Source organism: Rhineura floridana, chromosome 2 (assembly GCF_030035675.1).
Source record: "Rhineura floridana isolate rRhiFlo1 chromosome 2, rRhiFlo1.hap2, whole genome shotgun sequence".
Taxonomy (NCBI): domain Eukaryota; kingdom Metazoa; phylum Chordata; class Lepidosauria; order Squamata; family Rhineuridae; genus Rhineura; species Rhineura floridana.
Window position 1 is genome coordinate 27,504,599 of NC_084481.1, and position 17,610 is coordinate 27,522,208.

The following is a 17,610-nucleotide window of genomic DNA, read 5'->3' on the forward strand; positions in this document are numbered from 1 at the left end:
GTTCATGGGAGACAAGGGAAGATTGGGAGATTTGGAGCTGGTGCTCAATGGGGTACAATTGCCCCTGAGAGACCAGGTCTGCAGCCTGGGGGTCGTTCTTGACTCCCAACTGTCCATGGAAGCTCAGGTCTCGGTTGTAAGCCGGGCAACACTGTATCAACTCCATCTGATATGGAGGCTGCGCCCCTACCTTCCCAATCATCTGCTCCCATCAGTGGTACATTCCCTGGTCTCCTCTTGCCTAGACTACTGTAATGCGCTCTATGTGGGGCTACCCTTGAAAACGGTCCGGAAGTTGCAACTGGTACAGAATGTGTCAGCGCGCCTGATTAAAGGCAGCTGCCAGCGAGATCATATCACTCCAGTGCTAAAAGAGTTGCACTGGTTACCAGTTGCTTACCGGGCACAATTCAAGGTGCTGGTTTTGACCTTTAAATCCCTACATGGTTTCGGCCCAGTCTATCTGAAGGAGCACCTCCAGCATCATCAGCGATGCCTCCCAACAAGATCAGCCTCAAAAGACCTTCTCTCCATCCCACCAGTTAAAACAGCCAGACTGGTGAGGACTAGGGAGAGGACTTTTTCAATTGTGGCCCCCACCCTGTGGAACTCCCTCCCAAATGATCTCCGCCATGCCCCTTCTATGATGAGTTTCCTCCGAGCCTTGAAGACCTGGCTCTTTAGGCAGGCTTTTGGGGTGGGCTAGGTTTTACTATTATTGCTTCAGATTTTTAATGTTTAATGTATTGTACGTTTTATTTTGTACGTTGCCCAGAGTGGCTGGACAACCAGCCAGATGGGTGACTAATAAATTTAATAATAAATAATAAAACAGGTAGAGTCATTGCTGAAGTGGCAACATATTGTAATCAGTCTGATTTTACATCAAGCAGCAGTTTCAGATTCAACTGTTAATGCACCCAAAATAGAAATAGAACATAACCTCCAATTTGAAACACAAAAGGCTGTCTTCACCATCATATGACATTGACCAATAAAAAGACTTTGAAATTAATGAAAATGAATTTGATACAGATTTCTAGGATGAATAATGAGGGAAATAAAATTTTCTGGTTTAGATTCTCTGTAGAAACATTAGTAACACAGGAAAGAAGCAAAGTAAGAACACCAACAAACATACAAAAATATAATTCTCCATCTTTGGAGATGGCAGGTGTTGCCACCACTCATCATATGCTCAGAGGCACGTTACCAAATTCTTCCAAGCTACACTGCAAGTGGATTGTACTGTGAAAGACCAACCCAATTTGTGTTTGCATTCTGACAAATTTGTAGGGTGGTACAATATCTCAGAGAGGTCAGGTCTCCTGCTTCCCTGGTGCATTCACTATAGCTGCCCCATTTGCCTGCTTTTTAAAGTTTGATAGAAATATCTGTGGGCTATAGGTATGTTCTTAAACTGCAAGGTTTTTTGCCTATTAGTGAATGTATCATATGATCACATGGAAGCAGAGAGCAGATCACTTACATACACCATCCATGTGGGATTCCTCCACATGGGGAACTGAGTTTTGAACTTTCATGCAAATGAGGAACTGGAAAATAGTAACCAACTTCAGTATCCTTTACTTGACATATCCTGCTGCTGTTTTCACAAGAATGTGAATACAGATTTGGGCACCCTGGCACCAATTAAGCCCTGCCATCTAATGTCCAGCAGACACAACAAATTGCATCAGTGACAATTTCTTTCAATGCCAGTATTCATTGATTCCTTGACAACTCCCCTCTGAACTTCCTGTTTTTTTGTCTGGTTCTCATAATGGTTGTCAAGTCAACTGCAAGCCATATCGCATTGATCAGAAACAGCTTTTTTTCTTTTCTTGGATTCAGAGAAGGGTATTGAAATTGAAAGGAGGAAGAATAAAAACAGCCCTAGGGGCCACTTCCACTCTTCGACACCCCCTCCCCCGCCACTTCGGATCCTTTTTAACTTTCGTTTTCATCTCAACAGATGCTTTCCTGTACGGGTCCCTCTTTCTCAGAAAACACTTGTGGCTGTGCTGTTCCAGGAATAGCTTGCTCCTCCCGCCTCCCCTCCCTACTGTGTCCTTTTACTGGAACAAGCCAAGTGGGGCCCGGGGGCTGTCTTTGTGGTTTCCTCATATTTGACCTTGCACGTTGCCTTACTGAAAAGCTTATTAATACTGATGATCCTTTACAGACCTCTGCTTCATAGTTCTAGGGTGGAAACTGTGGCATCCATGAATCACAAAAGTTATACACAGGAAACTTTCTTTTGGTCTAAATGCATCATTTGCGGGGAGAGAAAGGGGCAGTGACACCCCCCCCTTCATATCCATAGTTTAGTAAGAGTTTTGATTAAGCACATCAATATTAATGTAAAAGAGGGGGGAAATGTATAACTGAAAGCAAAACAAAGGAAGTTTTGAAAAGGAGGCATGGCATCCTTTGCAGAAGTACAAAACTGTGGAAGAAAAGAGGTTGCAAATAAACGGAAGCTATAATCCCATACACTTTTACCTGGAAACAAGTCCCATGGTACTCAGTGGGATTTTCTTCTGAGTAGACATGCATAAGATTATGCAGTAAACCCCTTCTTGCTGCAGTCGTGGGGTCCCCGTGGAATTATTGAAAATCCAGCCTTCCCTTTCCAATCGGAGAACTAGGAAGACAAGAGACAAGCTGGAAGAAGATAAAAGAAAACTGAGATGGAAAAGAGAGGTTACAATCAACACTTTTTTGTGTGTCTGAACTTCTACTGGGCAAGGAGGAGTCAGGTAGAGCACCAGGTCGCACACTGCAAATGCCACTTGACAGACAATGTAGCTGTGGTGGAAAATCCCAAACGAAAACAAACATTTGGAGACCCTCATCATGCAATCAGGGATATTGTCATCTGGGATCTCAGGGGGGTCTTAGACTCCTTACTTTTTGGGAGCAGGGTCCCAGCAGGGTCCCTATGTCTCCAGCATCTTTTGAGCCAATCAGCATGAAAGGGGAGTGTGTTAGCCACTGAGAAGAGTCTTCTTTCTTGTCATTTCCTGCTGATTGGAGCCAATCAGAGTGAAAGGAGCTGAGTCAGCCACTGAGAAGACTCTTTTCAGTAGCTAACTCTCTTATTGCTTATTGGTTCCTAGGGAGGTCTGTTGTGGGAGAAGCAGTGCCGGATTTAGACTTGGTAAGGCCCTAAGCTATATAAAGCTTGGAGGCCCTTTGTTAAAAAATTACACCATATCTATCTATCTATCTATCTATCTATCTATCTATCTATCTATCTATCTATCTATCTATCTATCTATCTATCTATTCAGTACACATAAAATTTTAAAAGCCCCCCCAAAAAATTCTGAAATTTTTTGAGGCTCCTGTCGATTGTGAGGCCCTAAACTGTAGCTTGTTTAGCTTATGCCTAAATCTGGCACTGGGGAGAAGGCATGAACAAGGATCTCATTCTCAACGGGGGGGGGGGGAAGGATGGGAGGGATGTGGCTGTGACTATCATGAAGGGACACTGCACTTCTGAATTTGCCACTACACTACTGCTTAAAACAAACAACCATAAGAGGTTTTAATATCTTGTAAATCTGTATTGTAACACGCTGCAACAGCAATGATAAATTATGTCCAGAAACATCTGACGGGCGAAAAATGTTCTAAGAATTAAAAAAAAAAGAGGGGAAGGGACAGACGAAATAGAAGAATAAAGGGGGCGAAGCGGTGCGGGGGGAGTGTAGTTTATGAAACGTTCGCAAAAATTAAAACAAGATCAAACCACTACCACACGGCTACTACGCAGTGCCAGCTGGGCTTTGAGAGAAAGACAATAGGGCATATTTCAGCCGAGGAGGGAGGACGGCGAAATCACGATAACAGCCTCAATTATAAAAGAGGATGGATTTCCCCCTTTGATTGGTTGCTCGCTAAAACCAGCGCCTCGTTGATTGGTCGATGCCTGTCGCTGTTTGCTATTTCCTACTCAAAATTACTTTCGGTTTTGCCAGTCAGCGACGACTAGAGTGCAATAGCTGTGGCGGAGGGGTCTGACAGTTGTTGGACCAGCGGAGTAAATATAAAAGTAAGGTGCGGTTTACGTTCGTGGTTGCACGAAGGGGTAGTTTCCACGTCTTCTCCCACAACCTTTGATAGTTGCCTGGGGTGGCTTGGGAAAGAGTCCTGTGGGGTGGCTTGGGAGTATTTTCCATTTTACCATTTTTATCGGGAATGTGGCCGATAATAAATCCCTGCTTCTTTTGTGGATCGGTATATGGTATACCTTTGGCCCGCCAGGCATGGGAGATGGATTCAAAGAATGGCTTGGTGAGGGAAAGGTGGGAGTTTTGGGATTCAGGTTTGGCCCAGGGTTCGTGTGTACATTATTATATGCCCATTGTTCTGCATGGGCCTTATTCATTCCTGCGTCTGAGTGCATCGTTTCTCCGAAAGTAAAAAAGGCTGCAATCCTTTGCAGATGTGAGAGTAAGTCCTTTCAAAACCGGTGGAAGTTACTTATGAGTAAGCATGTTGCTTTCTTCGAATGTGTTGCAAGCTTTGGGTGTGTTGAAATTCCATCTGTTTCCTGAATTCTAGGTGTTACCAAAAAAAATAGCGGAAAAATTATTATTAAGATGTTACAGATGGGCTTGGGAATTCCCAAAACACTATCTTGGTCCAAACTGTTGCTTGACCTGGGTCAGTTCAGAATGCATTGAGCACAATCCAGACCAAATTAAGCGTTATTAAGTCCCATTGATTTCAAAGGATGACCGGTTAAAGCAAGTATGTTAAATTTTATTGAAACCAGTGGTGTGTGAAATTGCTTAACTGAGGGGCTGGATTGTGCTACTTTTCTGAATTAACATAAGCCTGATGGATCATTTCTGAAGTTTGCTTGGGCCTATCCAGATGGAGAAACGTTTTGGGATGGACCAGTAGCTTATATCTGCAGATATATATGTCATACCTACATTTCCATTCTCCCATTTATCAGGAGAATCCTGTACTTGGAAGTAAGCCCTGTTGCACTGAATGGGACTCGCTCCTAGGTAAATCAGTGTGGGATTGCAGCCTAAGGCTACAATCCAATACATGTCTATTCGGAAGTAAGCTCCATTGGATTCATTTGGACTTACTCTCAGGGAAGTGTGTATTGGAACGCACCCTAAATTTACTTCCAGACCCCCATTTTCAACCATTACTTGCATGTCCTCCACTAGCCTTTTCAACTCCCTGTTGCAAAGGCAAACTATGTGCGTTGCTCATATAGCTTTACAAAATCCAGTGTTTCTTGGCACAGCATTTTTGTTTGTTTTTTTGCACAGCTGTGCCTGATTAGTAGGCAGACTGTTCATTAGCTGACAGAGAAGGCTTGTGAATAAGCACACAAAAGTTACTAGCTTGCAGAACTTTTTTGCTACTTCCTTAAAAAGCTAGTAACCTGCATTTCCATGCTGACCTCAAAGAAAAGGAAGCTCCCTCCTGTGTGGTAGCATGGAAACATAGGCTACTAGCCTCTTAGTAGGCTAGCACACATACACAAAAAGCCTTCTACACAGTGAGCTGGTAAAGGAAGGATGGCTTACTCTGTCCATTTGCTAACCCACTCACCTGCATGGAATTCTGTGGTGGCCGGATGAGTTGCTAAATCCAAGGCTTTCGTACAGCCTGTTTCTCTGTTGCTACACAGTGTGGCATAGTTTAAGTATACATTGATAAGAACATTACAAAGGAACCTTCAGAGATTCATGGGTGGATATGGAGGGATATGCTTACATAGATGTCAACATACTGGGTTGTATAAATTGTACTGCCTGTACTCTACAAAATATAAATTGTACTAGGTGTAAGGTACAGATAATTACTTTGATTCTTTATTTATGAGAATATTTATAAATTGCCAATTCAAAAAATTTCAAGGCAGTGTATAATAAAGTCATGTAAAAATTACACATAAAATACTTTAAGCCTTCTTCCTTACAGATAAAGTTACACACGCGCACACAATCCATCGTGCTACCACTGATCCACAGCCTGACTCTGCCAACATAGGTAACCTAGTCCTAAGCATTTTAGGAATGTGTGTACTAACAACCTAGGCCTGCACCTCTGGGTCCAAACTATCCCTATCCAGGAATGGCCATAGCTGGTGTACCAGCTGAAGCTGGGGGGAAAAGCACTCTTAGCCACTGAGGATACCTGTGCCTCCATTGACAGTGATGGATTTTAGAGTATTCCCAAACGATGCACCTGTTCCTTCAGGGTGAGTGCAACCCCCTGAAGAGCAGGCAATCTGCCTATATCCCAAACTTGGGAATCGCTCAATCATAGGGCTTCTGTCTTCCCAGGATTCAGGTTCAGTTATTTAGCCCTCAGCCAGCCCATCATTGACTCCAGACACTGGTCCAGGACTTGCATGACCTAACTTAATTCACATATTGCGAAGAAAGTGGCATATTGCACCAGACTGAATGACTACCCCAGTGGCTTCAAGTAGATGTTAAAGATCATTGGACACAAGAAGGTACCCTGAGAGGCTCCATAGTGCAAATTCTAGGACTTACAGTCATCCAAAGCCACTCTCTGTGAATGGATCTGCGGCTAGGAAATACAAATTCCCATCCCACTGAGCCAGTCCAGGAAGATAACATGGTTGACGGTATTGAATGCCAGTGAAAGGTCATGTAACAACAGCAGGATCACACTCTTCCTCTCCCTCGCCTGATAAAAGTCATTCATCAGGACGACCAAGGCTGATTCAGTCCCAAAGTCAGATATAAATGGGTTAAGATAAGCAGTATCTTCTGCTAAGAATGCTTGCAGTTGTGCAGCTGCTGCTCACTTGAGCACCTTGCCCAAGAAAATACTTCGCAACCGGCTAATGATTTTCTAGCATAATTTGATCTACTGTTGCCTTGTTTAGGAGCAACCATAGACTGTTTTTAAGCCAGAGGCATCTCTGCTTCTTGTAATGAGACATTTACTGCCACCTGCCCCTCAGTCAAACCTCCCCAGATAGTTTTAATCAGCCAAGATGGGCAACAGTCAAGAGTGCATGTAAGCAAAAGTATGTTAGCAAGCACCGTATCCTTGGGCTGCATCAACTCAAACTGATCCCACAAAACTTGGTTAGATGAAATATTGGACACTTCCTCTGGACTTGCTATAACAGTGACAAGATAACTGTGGTCAAACGATTTTGCCCTCAAAGAGCCTTATCAGTCACGTTGGGCATATATATGCTATGCTCACCAGCCAAGACTTTTAATATGAATTGTTTTCATTGGTATTTGTAAGGCCTGATGCATATAAAATGAAGGTTTGATGTGTATAAAATAAGTGTTTAATCGGTTTTTGAAAGTTTTAGCTCTCCCTTGATTTTTATCATTAGCCAGTGGAGTAAATCCTTTGATGTTTGACTGTATCTGTTCCTTAATGACCTTTTTTAGATTGTCACTCTCAACACTTGCGAAGCAGTAGTTCCCTGTCCGTTTCTTGGTCAGTGATCACCATGGCTTGTCTTCCTGAGGGGTAAGCAGTGTTAATATGTAAAGCAAAAACAACAAAGTCTTGTTGCACTTTGAAGATGAACAGTGCCTAACTTGCTGTAGCTAAGCTTGGCATTTGAACCAATATATCTGTAGTTCTTGCACAATTTTTTCTCAGACCAGAGACTGGCTGCAGTCAGATGTGTTGTTTTTTTATAAATGTTTGCAAATTTAACAAATGAGAGAGGGGGAAAGGGGGGAAAAAGAGAAAATGATGGAAACAGAAATAATATATACATTATAATAATCCACCATCAACTTACATTAAGGATACAATAAGCATCAGTACATACATTCAAGTGTAGCCAGAGCAGTAAGATCCTCAGACAGTTTATTCTTCCAGGCTCGAGGTATGAATCTCTTTGTGACCATAAGGGCTTGCAGAGTCCACTTTCATTGCCCCGACGCCTCATTTTTTTTTAATCGTTCCCCCCTGCCGCTTCTAAAACTTCAACCCTTCTTCTCCTCCTGCTTCCTCAGGGAGAAGACGCTCCTCCTACTGCTGCCTCTAGAGGAGCATCTAGAACGTCTTTTCTTCGCTCTCCCTCCCCACCACCCTGCGAGGCCACTTTAGTTTTTGCAGTTTCTTTTTTAAAAGATAAATGAAAGAGGGGGGAAAGGAAGGACGGCAGTGGGAAAGAATTTGTACTCCCTTCCCCCCTTTAGGGCTTTTTTTTTTTGGTGTGTATTTTCCCATTTTCCTGCAAGCTGATCTTAGAGCCCCCACCCCGCCCTGGTCTTTTCGGACTGTGAGAAGCTGTTGGTGGCGTTACAATGAAGTCTTGGTGGGAGACGCTTTGTATTTATTTATTTATTATCCCCCCCCCAAAAAAAGTTTTTTGTTTGTTTTTAAATCTGTTCATTCAGCTCAAAGAGCAAAGCGCCTTTGAGTTGTTTTTTTAAAAATATAAATATAAAATTGGGATCCAGGGCAAGGAAGAATCGCAATACCTTTCCAAAGAGGAGCCTGGGTTAAAACTGACACGAAACTAACGAAGGCTGCCTTGACCTGCCTCCTGTTGCTGCTCCAATCATTCTCTGCAAAGGTTCAGAGGAGGGCAGCAAGGATGATCAGGGGACTGGAAACAAAGCCCTATGAGGAGAGACTGAAAGGACTGGGCATGTTTAGCCTGGAGAAGAGAAGACTGAGGGGAGATATGATAGCACTCTTCAAGTACATTAAAGGTTGTCACACAGAGGAGGGCCGGGATCTCTTCTCAATCGTCCCAGAGTGCAGGACACGGAATAATGGGCTCAAGCTGCAGGAAGCCAGTTTCTGACTGGACATCAGGAAAAACTTCCTGTTAGAGCCGTACGACGATGGAACCAATTACCTAGAGAGTAGTGTGCTCTCCAAAACCGGAGGCATTCAAGAGGCAGCTGGACAGCCATTTGTTGGGAATGCTTTGATTTGGATTCCTGCATTGAGCAGGGGGTTGGACTTGATGGCCTTATAGGGCCCTTTCAACTCTACTATTCTATGATTTGCAAATGTCAAGGATTTTGGCAATATTTTAGTGTTTCTAGCAAACACCTGTGTGAGTTTTGAGGTCACACACTCCCCCTACTCCTCTTCTCCTTCAGCACAGCTAGGAGAAGAGTTAAGAACTTACATTTTGTTATTAACTGTAGCTTAGTGGATCATCCAAACCCAAGTTGTGGTTAATCTTAACTATGGTTAGTTGAAACAAGCCAGCTTCCTGAACTGTAGTTTGAAGTTGTCTTGTATCAACAAATTATACTTAAGACTAATTACAGCTTGTCAAGGATTGAATGACACAGCAAACTGTGATTATTCTAAAGGAGAAGCTTTTGAGGGGGATGGGTGAATGCGCAAGCCTGAGACTTTATATGCTCATTCTTGTAATGCTAAATTGTGGTTTAACATTATGTCTGAATGATTCTATTGAAACCAGGATCTGATCCTGGCTTTGATTTCAGGTTGAGACAACCTAAGGCTACTGGTGATGACTAATATTGATCTTTTTCGATATCAGCAGTAAACCATAGTTATCACTAACCATGAAAGGGAAGGAAAATGTGTGGCTGGGGGACTACATGGGCAGGAGGGGAAAGGTGTAGTTCTCCCAATGTACATGAATTCTGAACTGGGCTAAAAATCTCTGCTGAGGTGTGTGTGGTAGAGAACATTCTGGTGAATATTCTAAAAACTATGCACATTTTGATTCCACAGAGTGAGTCAGTGGTATAAACTACAGCAGCTGGATTCCAAATTCTTGGAACAAGTGCACCAGCTATATGATGACAGTTTCCCCATGGAGATCAGACAGTATCTGGCACAATGGCTGGAAGCCCAAGACTGGTAAGAGACTGACTTGTATGTAAGATGTCAATTAATTGGACAACGGTCCAAAGTAAGAGAATGATTCATGGCCAAAATTGCTCCTGTCAAAAATAATAGGCTTTAAAAAGTGGCAAAGATTGTGCTTGCTTAGGAAATAAGCTCCATCACAATAAAAAAACAGCTTTGGTAAGCAAAGACGTTTCACATTGCACAAAACCAAGATCCTGAGATGTAAGCAAATTGAAAGCAACATCCTAGGTTTTGTGCTAACGATGAAGGAAGGATTGCTTCATTGGCATGATCTTGATTCCTGGTGTTGGTCAATGGTCATCAGCCAATCCAGGACATAATACTGGTGCATCAGTCCACTTTATTCATACCTGTTGGGTGCTAGATGCAGTATGGTGTTATTAAAGGGTTCACTGGGATTGTGGCTGCTAATCCCAAACCGAAGCTGACTACTGAAGGGCAGAGGGAAAAGCACAGAACTTTGCAAGAATGTTAGTGCTTAAGTAAGTGGCTGAAAGAGACTGAAAGTGAAAATGGAGGAGAAACCCATCTTCTATTACTTTATATCCTAGGGATCATGCTGCTGGTGATGGTTCGCTGGCTACCCTCCTCTTCCAGAACCTTCTGTCTCAGCTGGATGACCAATATAGCCGCTTCATGCAGGAGAACAACTTCTTACTGCAGCACAACATCAGGAAGAGCAAACGTAATCTGCAGGTATATTGTCTGTGAACGAGAGGTATTTCAATCTTTATAAAAGACCATACAACTTAGGCATATGGGGAACATGCTACCCGCCAAATATTGTTTGACTCCCAACATCCCTATCCACTGCCCATACTGACTGGGGCTGATGGGAGTCCCAATAACATCTGGAGGATCAGGCAGGTTTCCCATGTCTGCCTTAGTGTCACTAATTTAAGGAACAATTTTTCTGGATGTAGTTTAAGGTGTTGGACTACGACCTGGGAGACCAGGGTTCAAATCCCCACACAGCCACAAAGCTCACTGGGTGACCCTGGGCCAGTCACTGCCTCTCAACCTCAGAGGAAGGCAATGGTAAACCACCTCTGAATACCGCTTACTATGAAAACCCTATTCATAGGGTTGCCATAAGTCAGAATCGACTTGAAGGCAGTCCATTTCCAAGAACATAAAAAGAACTCTGATGGATCAGGCCAGTGGCCCATCTAGTCCAGCATCCTATTTTCACAGGGGCCAACCAGATGCTCATGAGAACCCCACAAGCAGGACCTTAGTGGACAGCACTCTCCCCACTTGTGATTCTCAGTAACTGGTATTCAGAGGCATACTGACTGTGACAGTACAGGCAGAACATAGTCATCGTAGATCTTTGATGTCTCAGTTGGAAAGCTCAAAGTTTACTACCTTATTCGTCTGTTTCCTAGTCGTCTTGCCTTATGCAAGCCAGCCTCACAGTGCCATTATGGGAATGTAACATTAATTTGATACAGCTCTCTTGTGAAGGGCAGCGATAATAACAACATTCCATAAGCTCAGTTTCCAGGGAATATTTCAGCGTTCATTTTAAAAAAAATAACCTTTCATAGTATCCCAAAACAGTGCTGGAAGTTTTTTCTGTGTACATACTACTGAAATGCATGATTTCAGTCCAAGAACACTGGATAAATGAAGGGTTGTGAGACCCAGATGGCTATGTTTCATTGAGAGAATGACAACTTTTCATACCAATCTTACCTGGTTCCAGTGCCTCTTTCAATTTCAGTTACATAGATTATCCCTTTTCCCTCCCTAGCAGCAACATGAATGTCTGCAGTCACTTCACAGTCTATATCAGTGTGTATTATGGTCCTGAAAGGTTTTAGTGTGTTTACAGATCAAAAGTATTGTTGGCAGATTTTTTTCCCCTTAATGTTTGCTCAACACTGCTTGGTCCACAACTTTGGAATGTTGAGCTACTCACACAATTTGGGATGCTGGTTGAAAGCTGAAGGAAAACTACTAGCAAAGCTTATTCTTGTTGGCTCTTGGGCTGCAACAAGCTGGTTCTGTGGGAGATGTTGGATGCTTGTGACCTAGCTGCAGAAACTCAAAATGACGAGAAGAGCATACAGTTGCACAGGCTTTTCCTGGCTTCATTGCATGCCCAGGTGGATGTGTGAATATGCTCTGCTTCTGCTTCTTGGAAGTTCCACTGTTCTAAGGTAAACCTCTTGAGCACTGAGCATCTTTTTATTTATTGGCTTTGAAGAATATCAGTCAGTATAGTTTTGTTCTATGTTGTTGTTGTTGTGTTGTGTTTAATGTAAATATAACAAAAAGAAAGATAAGATACAGCATCAGCTTACATCAACCTGTTATTTATGTTGTAATCTAGACCACTTTTGAGGAAGATCCCATGTTCATGGCCATGATGATCTCCAAATGCCTGCATGAAGAAAGGAGAATCCTTGAAACTGCTGTGTCAGCAGATCAGGTAACTTCCCTCGTTGCCTCTTCATCTCTGGACTGGACAAACAGCATCACATAGTTGAGAGATGTCCTATGGAGCTTTGCAGCTGCATTCACACAGCAGATCTAATGGAGTGTTGCCCCAACACTAACATCTTTATGCAGAAGTACATATTAGACTTCCAGCCAGGTTACCTGAAGGATCTCCTCCTCTGACATGCATGTGCCCAGATCATGTGATAATCTTCAGAGGATTTTTTCCTTTGGTGGTGCCCATGTCGAGTGAGGTGTGGATGGCTATTGGGGGAAAGGCCTTCTTGGTGCTGGCACCTCAGCTACAGTATGATCTCCCTGCAACTGAGATAGGCTCACTTGGTGCCACCTTTGTGGTCTTTGGGAAACCAGGTGAAGATTTTATTTTCTCAGGCCTCTTTAAACTTTGTAATCTTGGTTACATGTTATGTTATATTTTGGTTATATTTTATTTTCTAGTAGAAAGTTGTTGTTTTTAAGCTTTGTAATTAGGCAACACATGAAGTGTAGGTAATTTCTCCTATATGAACAGAGGGGCAAGCAGAGAGATTTAACATCAAGCCTGCAGTGTTCATGTTGCATTGTGGATGTGGGTCTGGAAATGGATTGGTCCATTCAAAGTAAGCATGGTCAGTAGCTAAATCTTAGCTGTTGTCTACACCTCATCATGAAAACAGTCATTGGCTCCATGATGCAATCCCCCAACTTGATGCAGTGTTTTCTGCATCAAGAAAACAAGTGTTTCCTGTCTGAGCCTCTTCTGATTTAAGCCCTAATGAAAATAAAGGTGGTATAGTGATTAGAGTGTTCCCCAGGACTCAAGCATAGGAAGCTGCCTTGTACCGAGTCAGGCCATCTAACCCAGCATCGTCTACTACACTGATTGGCAGCAGCCCTCCAGGGTTTCAGACAGGAGTCTTTCCCAACCCTACCTAGAGAGGTCAGGAACTGAATTTGGGGGCTTCTGCATGCAATACATCTGTTTCGCCACTGAGTTGTGGCTCCTCTCCTGAGTTCAAACCATCTGCCCTGATGTAAAGTGCCCTTGATGGCTTTCAGTGAGCCGTCTCTTGTAGGGGAGAAGAAGCAGTTGACACTGTGCTGGTGACAGTCTCTTCTTTGTGCCCATTTGGGTGTTGTATCTCAAGGATGGAGGATCTGTGGCCCTGTAGTTGTTGTTGGAACTCCCCTCAGCCCCAGCCAGCATGGCCAGTGGTCAGGGATGATGGGAGCTATAAATGAGTGATATCTGGAGAGCCACAGATTCCTCAGCTCTGCTGTATTTTAACATGCATTGTTGAGTCTCTTCCCCCCCCCATTACAGATGCAATTGGGGAATGTGCAGAATACTGCGATGCTGTGTAAAGTGAAGGAGCTGGATACAAAAGTCAGAAATGTGAAGGACAATGTCACTGTAAGTAAAAACCCCAATTGTTTAAGCTTAAACTTGTCAGCAAGTTGTGAGCAAAAGGTATTTGATGTTTTCGAAAACTCTCTTAGAAGGCATGCTGAGAGATGCAAGAGCAAGACAAAGCTTTCCTTTCCTTTTTTTTTTTTTTTTTACAACGTTTGGACAGGAGCTTACCATTTTACACACAGACTCTGCCTCACCAGTGGTGTAGTCAAAATTGATTTTACTTGTGCTCCTGCTATCTCATGGGAGCAAAAGCTACTGCAACTTGTCATCCAAAGAGGGTTTTGGCTTTGGCCCTTTCTGGACATAACATTTAGCCACGCTTTGTTAATCTAAACCAGCCTCTCTCAACTTTGGGTCCCCAGATACTGTCACGCTACTGTCCGCATCCTTCCTAGTCAGCATGGCCAATGGGAATTTCCCAGCAACCTCTGGGGAGCCAAACTTGGGGAAGGCTGTAACCATGGTTAAATGTAAACCATGATTGTGGTTGTGAAGCTATGGTTTAAAATGAGTTCGCAAAACCTCTTTTGCATTATCATGGTTAAATGTAGTCCCAGGGTATAGTCTGGGAGCATCTGGAACTGAAGAGTTGCTGAAACTGAGCAGATATGGACCTGTTTCTTCCTCTGAATGGGAGATGGCAGGAGAGTTCCATCTAAAAGCAGGACACAAATACAATATTTTTTAAAAATGATTTTTTGGGGGTGGAGAACTGAATCACAAAATTGGGGAAAGTGTGAATTTCATACAGTGGCTGTGTTTCGGTTTGCAGATTGGTTTGAGGAGTGTGGATTAAGTAGTTTCTCATTAAAATGCAAACAAAATTGAATTTCTCCCCCATCTCTACTTCATATGCAAAATATAATAGTTGGATTGGTAGGACTCGGTTCTTTGACCAATGCACATTTGTCTTCCTAAACTACACAAATGACATCCTGCATTTTAGACTTACCTTAATGTTTTTTTACTTGCCATGGCTGGCCATGGTTAAGTATTGAATCTGCAATGGGCAGTGCCACAGTTAAGCCTGTTTTGTTGCATCTCTGCATCTGAGGTGACCAAGAGGTCTTGCTAGTGTTTAAGAACATAAGAAGAGCCAGCTGGATCAGGCCAGTGGCCCATCTAGTCCAGCATTCTGTTCTCACAGTGCCCAACCAGATGCCCATGGGAAGGCCGCAAGTAGGATCTGAGTGCTAGAGCACTGTCCCATCCTGTGGCTACCGGCAATTGTTTTTTAGAAGCATACTATTCTATGGTGGCAGAGCATGGCCATCATGGCTATTAGCCACTTATAGCTTTATACTCCATGGATTTGCCTAATCTTTCAAAGCCATCCAAATTGGTGCCCATCGCCGCCTCTTGTGGGAGTAAATTCCATAATTTAACTATGTGCGGCATAAAGAAGTACTTTCTTCTGTTTGTCCTGAATCTTCCAACATTCTGCTTCATTGAATGTCCATGAGTTCTAGTGTTGCATGAGAGGGAGAAAAACCTTTCTCTATCCACTATTTCCATGCTGTGCATAATTTTATACACTTCTATCATGTTGCCTCTGACTCACCTTTTTTCTAAACTAAAAGAACCTCAAATGCTGCAACCCTTCCTCATAGGGAAGTCACTCCAACCCCTTGATCATTCTGGTTGCCCTTTTCTGAACCTTTTCCAACTCTATAATATCCTTTTTGAGGTGAGACGACCAGAACTGTACACAGTTTTCCAAATGCAGCCGCACCATAGATTTATACAACGGCTTTATGATTCAGTAGTTTTATTTTCAATACATTTTTTAGCATGGAATTTGCCTTTTAAACAGCTGCCATGTGCTCGGTCGACATCTTCATCAAGGTATCCACTATGACCCCAAGGTCTCGTTCCTGGTCAGTCACCTCCAGTTCAGACCCCATGAGCGTATATGTGACATTAAGATTTTTTTGCTCCAATATGCATACACTTGTTTACATTGGAGTTCATTTGTCATTTTACCACACTTTCACTTTGGAGAGGTCCTTTTGGAACTTTTCTCAATCCTTTTTTTGTTTTAACAACCCTGAACAATTTCGTATCATCAGCAAACTTGGCCACCTCACTTCTCACCCCAAACTCCAGATCGTTTATGAATAAATTTAAAAACACAGGCCCCAATACTGATCCTTGGGGGACTCCATTTTTTACATCCCTCTATTGGAAGAACTGTCCATTTATTCCTACTCTTCCTTTCTTGCTACTTAACCAATTCCTGATCCACAAGAGGACCTTTCCTCTTATTCCATGACTGCTAAGCTTACTGAGGTGTCTTTGGTGTGAGGTAAGTGTCAAAGGATTGTCCTCCTGGGGTCCCTTGCCCTCAGCACCCCAAGGGGGGTTCTTTGCTTCTGAGAACTGTCCCAGCACCTTTGAGTCTCTGCTTCTCAGGCAAACTATCCCTCCTTCAGGATTAAATCAATGGTAGAACTGCCACCAGCCCTCTTTCCAGCTTCCTTCTCTGAGCAAGGGGATCTCAGAGAGCTATGTGAGTTCTAAGGATATTAACCCACACTAATTATCAGTAATCAGTAGCGTTCAGCGATCAAGGACTGGATTTAGAATCATTAGTTTCAAGCCAATACACACCATTTATAAAAGAGTAGTTTATTTAAAAGAAAAGAAAGGTATGTACAAAAAGAGAGCAGCAATTGTTTCCTTAAAGCTAATCACTCTCAGCTGGGCTACACGAGATACATTGGCATAACAAAGGTGAGAGGTTCAATACAGACAAAAGAATATAACAAAGAGCTTACTAAGCTAAGATTCTATATTCTCAGTAGAATAGCCTGGTCCCCCAACGGCTTTACCCTGTAAAACTTCAGGCTAGTCGAGATAGATGGAAATAGGGAACCACAACTGAAGGAATATTCTTCATTTTTATGGAGTTTCTCGGTCCACAGGGAGGGAGGTGGCAAATAGCCATATTCCGCCCCTGCTGTGATCCACTCCTTTGAAGCCTTTGAAGATAAGGGGACTAGACAGCATCACCCAGGGGTCCTGATCTACAACACCCCCTCTTCCTGACTTTTGATCTTCGGAAGCTGGTAAGGGATAACAGCTAAGGTTCAGTTGCATCTTCTTGCAAGGTTGCAAATTGTCTGTCTGACACTGAGCCGCAGATCTCCCTCAGTAGGGTGACCCAGGGATCCACAGACTCTCAGAATTCTCTCTGGTTGACCCATTTCAGCTTGACCAAGGTTAGCTATTCTTGACAGTAAGTTTCCCTATATGTGCCTTCCGGAAGTAGGACTTAGCTCTGCAAGCATGAAAACATTGTGCATTTAGGATCTTAAACAGGGTTAAAGCTAACCATAGTTCAGTGCTAATGTCTTCAGTGGAGTGCTGGTTATCCTGAATGTCTAAATTTGTTTGCCTAGACAATTCTTGACTAAAGAGTTCCCTCCGCTACAATACGTTTACTGTAACAGAAAGTCACTGTGGTATAATGATTAGAGGGCTGGGTTAGAAATAGGGAGACCTGGGCTGAGATCTCTGTTCAGCTGTGATATTAGCTGGGTGACCTTGGGCTAGTTGTTTTCTCTCTCGGTCTGACCTTACCCCTCACAGCAGCCTTTCCCAACCAGTGTGCCTCCAGATGTTGTTGGACCACAACTCCCATCTTTCCTGACCATTGGCAATGCTGGCTGAGGCTGATGGGAGTTGTGGTCCAACATCTGGAGACACACTGGTTGGGAAAGGCTGCCTCACAGGACTTTTATGAGGATAAAATGGGGTAGAAGGGAGAACCTGAGCCAGGAAAAAGGATGGGACAAAAATGTAACAAACTTAATGGAATTTCTTACGAATTTGTTGCTATCTCTAGTAATACATGCAATTTCCCATTGAATAAACTTGAATGTCTA

At 43.1% G+C, this 17,610-nt stretch overlaps 1 protein-coding gene across 4 annotated transcripts in view; it reads left to right on the plus strand.

The window, feature by feature from the left end:
• Positions 1 to 3,960: 3,960 nt before the first annotated feature.
• The window catches only part of STAT1 (signal transducer and activator of transcription 1), a 51,072-nt gene continuing 37,422 nt past the window's right edge, over positions 3,961 to 17,610 (plus strand). The window contains exons 1-7 of one of the 4 annotated variants that reach the window (XM_061608196.1): positions 3,961 to 4,060; positions 5,962 to 6,030; positions 7,428 to 7,509; positions 9,721 to 9,849; positions 10,413 to 10,557; positions 12,200 to 12,298; positions 13,631 to 13,720. In XM_061608196.1, coding sequence (XP_061464180.1) covers positions 7,490 to 7,509; positions 9,721 to 9,849; positions 10,413 to 10,557; positions 12,200 to 12,298; positions 13,631 to 13,720 — 483 coding nt within the window. In that variant the 5' untranslated portion in view covers positions 3,961 to 4,060; positions 5,962 to 6,030; positions 7,428 to 7,489. Of the gene's footprint in view, positions 4,066 to 5,961; positions 6,031 to 7,427; positions 7,510 to 9,720; positions 9,850 to 10,412; positions 10,558 to 12,199; positions 12,299 to 13,630; positions 13,721 to 17,610 lie in introns of all 4 variants that reach the window. The other 3 variants (XM_061608198.1, XM_061608195.1, XM_061608197.1) reach the window with 3 other exon arrangements.